This window comes from Microcaecilia unicolor, chromosome 14, assembly GCF_901765095.1.
Source record: "Microcaecilia unicolor chromosome 14, aMicUni1.1, whole genome shotgun sequence".
Taxonomy (NCBI): Eukaryota; Metazoa; Chordata; class Amphibia; order Gymnophiona; family Siphonopidae; genus Microcaecilia; species Microcaecilia unicolor.
In genome coordinates, this window is record NC_044044.1 from 22,786,100 (window position 1) to 22,789,885 (window position 3,786).

The 3,786-nt window shown below is 42.4% G+C and overlaps 1 protein-coding gene across 1 annotated transcript; it reads left to right on the top strand.

The window, feature by feature from the left end:
* Positions 1-2,404: 2,404 nt before the first annotated feature.
* On the top strand, positions 2,405-3,325 carry LOC115457037 (olfactory receptor 1E5-like). Its single transcript, XM_030186459.1, has one exon. It carries the CDS (start codon positions 2,405-2,407, stop codon positions 3,323-3,325), a length of 921 nt encoding a protein of 306 aa, XP_030042319.1.
* The last annotated feature ends 461 nt before the right edge of the window (positions 3,326-3,786 follow it).

A 3,786-nucleotide genomic window follows, 5' to 3' on the forward strand; every position in this document is an offset into this window, starting at 1 on the left:
AATGTTTTTCTTTAACAGTGTGTATAATTGGAATAATGGAATAATGCAAAAGGGCAGGGGTATGCAAGGGGGCAGACTCATTAGTTGAGCATGGTTGGGTCATAGACATGTCTCCTACTTATGCATGTAGGACATCATTCTATAAAATTCTATAACAAGACTCCAGGACTAATGCACTGTTTATATGCATTAATGCTGAGAAAATTAGCGCCAATGCATATCAATGCATTAAACACTATGGGTTAAGCTCTTCTGTAAGTGGCATAATGAATAAGGTTAAGGGGGGCATAGACAAAGTTGGAGTATGGGCAGAATATTTATTGTGGGGTAGGTTACACACTAAGCACAGGATTCTATGTATCATGCCAGGATTTCCATGTGGAAATTGAAGTACGTTCCATAATAATGCGCATCACCTAATTTGTTAACTAATCAGTGCAGATAATTGCATGTTTGTAACCAGCTATCAGAATTAATTGGCATTAATTAGTATTTACACGTAGTACTTGCTGAGCATAATCTGGAAAGTGGTATGTGTAAATTCTAATACGTGCTACCAAAAAGGGACATGTCCATGGGCATTCTAAAAATTTACGTGCAGGGTTATAGAATATGGCTTCCAGTAATGAATGCGCTTAGATTTATGTTGTAGCCCATAGGCATGTTCTATAAACCCTCTTAGGTGTGTTCTATAAACCACACCAAAATCTAGGCGCGGTTTATAGTAACGTACTAGATGACGACAGAAAAAGACCTGCACGGTCCATCCAGTCTGGTCAACAAGACAAACTCATATGTGCTACTTTTTGTGTATATCTTACCTTGATTTGTAACTGTCATTTTCAGGGCACAGACCGTACAAGTCTGCCCAGCACTATCCCCGCCTCCCAACCACCAGACCCGCCTCCCACCACCGGCTCTGGCACAGGCCGTACAAGTCTGGCCAGCACTATCCCTGCCTCCCAACCACCAGCCCCACCTCCCACCACCAGCTCTAGCACAGACCGTATGTCTGCCCAGCACTATCCCTGCCTCCCACCACCGGCTCTGGCACAGACCGTATAAGTCTGCCCAGCACTATCCCCGCCTCCCACCACTGGCTCTGGCACAGACCGTATAAGTCTGCCCAGCACTATCCCCGCCTCCCACCCACCAGCCCCGCAACCCAATCTCGGCTAAGCTCCTGAGGATCCATTTCTTCTGAACAGGATTCCTTTATGTTTATCCCATGCTTGTTTGAATTCCGTTACCATTTTCCTCTCCACCACCTCCCGCGGGAGGGCATTCCAAGTATCCACCACTCTCTCCGTGAAAAAATATAGACTACGCTTAATTGGAAATTCTTTTCAGTGATGATCTTTCAGGCCCCATAAATAGAATCTAGTCCAAAATGTATAAATATTTAACATAACAATTGTGTATTACACTAGTATTCTATAATGGCGTTTTAGCATCAAGGTCCCATTATAGAATTGGCGATCAGTATGTGTCAATCGAATGCCTAACTGATGGTGCCAAGTTATAAAATTATACCTTTAGCTGTCAGTTACAAATGTCCCTTCCACTTTCAAAACATTGTAGTTCTGCCAGATCAATTGCTAGTGCAAATGTGGGCAAATACATGGAAAGCTTGCCAGGTGCCCTTGGCATAGATTGGCCGCTGTCATGGACAGGATGCTGGGCTCGATGTACCCTTGGTCTTTTCCCAGTGTGGCATTACTTATGTACTTATGTATTTATATGCTAGCTTATCCTAGAATTAGACAATATAATCTGGTATTGTAGAATAGACACTCACTGTATGACATTGAGGCACATAAATATTGATGCTTCCTTAAGGAATTGATGGCTCAGTAACTAGCTCTTAGTCCAGTGGTTCCTAAACCTGATCCTGGAGGCACCTCAGCCACTCAGGTAGTTGGGATATTCACGATGAATATTCATGAGAGAGATATGCATGTAGTGGAAGCAGTACATGCAAATATCTCTCATGAATATTCATTGTGGACACCCTGAAAACCTGACTGGCTGGGGTGTCTCCAGGCCCAGGTTTGGGAACCACTGTAGTAGTCTCTTAAAATATTGATGGACATGAGGTGAGATCAGGTTGGCAGTGCACAGTCTGATGAGATAATTATATAGATGGGTTAAACCTAGATAGTATGAGAAAGATAACAAGATTGAAGCCTGTATTCATGTTCAATCAGGACCCAGCCAGCTCAGTGATCTCTATAGAATTATAAAAGACATGTTTTATTTGCCTGTGTTCTCTATTGATCTAGTTTATTACCTCAATGTTTTCGGAAAATTTTGTGATATGTTTGGTCACATTGTTTCGTAATTTCTGTCTGTTATCCTTCATTCTGTCTCTTCTTCTTCCTTGAAGCTTTAAAGCAGTGAAATGATGAATCATACCAAAGTGACAGAATTCCTCATTCTTGGATTCCCAGAGTTTCCAGAGCTGCAGCTCCCCTTCTTCTTTCTCTTCTCACTCCTCTACCTGATGGCTGTGCTGGGGAACCTCCTCGTTATCTACATAGTATGTGCTGATCGACACCTCCATGTCCCTATGTATTTCTTCCTGGCCAACCTGTCTGTCTTAGACATCTGCTCTTTGACTTCCATTGTGCCAAAAATGCTGACAATCCTCCTGGCAAATGACTGTAATATATCTTTTGCGGGATGCTTTCTACAGATGTACTGCTATTCGATATGTGTATGTATAGAATTTGTTCTTCTGACTGCCATGGCATATGACCGTTATATTGCAATATGCAACCCCTTGCGTTACCTCAACATCATGAATAAGAGGGCGTGTGCTGTTCTTGCAGCTGCCTCATGGATTCAAGGTTTATTTGAACCGTTACCACACCATATTGTTATATCCCAGTTTATGTTTTGTGACTCCAATGTAATAAATCACTTCTTCTGTGAAGTTGCAGCAGTGGTGAAACTTTCTTGCTCAGATACCTCAATAATGCAAACTATGAATTATATACTAGGGTTATTTGGACTCTTCATTCCATTTCTCCTAACCCTGACAACCTACGTGTTTATCATTTCCACCATCCTGAAAATCCGCTCTTCAAAGGGCAAAAGCAAGGCCTTCTCCACCTGTTCATCCCACCTTACAGTCATTCTTATGTCATATGGGACTATGATAGGAGTGTATATGAGCCCTGGGGCAATGGATACTGCCAATCCAAACAAGTTACCTATTGCAATGTATATAGTCACTCTCCCACTCCTAAATCCTCTGATTTATAGTTTAAGAAGCAGAGAGTTAAAAGTGGCCCTGAAAAAAGCCCTCATCAAGACCCACTAAAGACAAATTTATCTTGCGTTGACCATGATAGCAGGTGCTCTAAAGTACTATTGTTGTTATTCCTAATCCCCTCACTCACCATGACTCATCAACCATTTTGGATGTTTTATTGCCAGAATGAAACAAAATAAAAACACCCAGGACTGTAAGATTTTTGGGGCTAGACCTGTTTTCAGATTGACTATGTCATAAAAAGGTGCCCTGAATCACTAGATGACCACTGGACGGATTAAGGTATGACCCCCATACTCAGCCAGTGGTCTCTGACCCCCTCCCACTCCCTCAAAGATGTGAATGAAACAGTAAATACCAGGCTCCATGACAGTTTCAGATGTTATGGCCAGCAGGTAGGTCCCTGGAGTACCATAGTGCTCAGTTCACTGTGCAAAAGGGAACCCTGGACCATAACCCATTCTAACTGTTACATTAGTGGTGGAAAGTGTGAACCCTTCACATCCCAC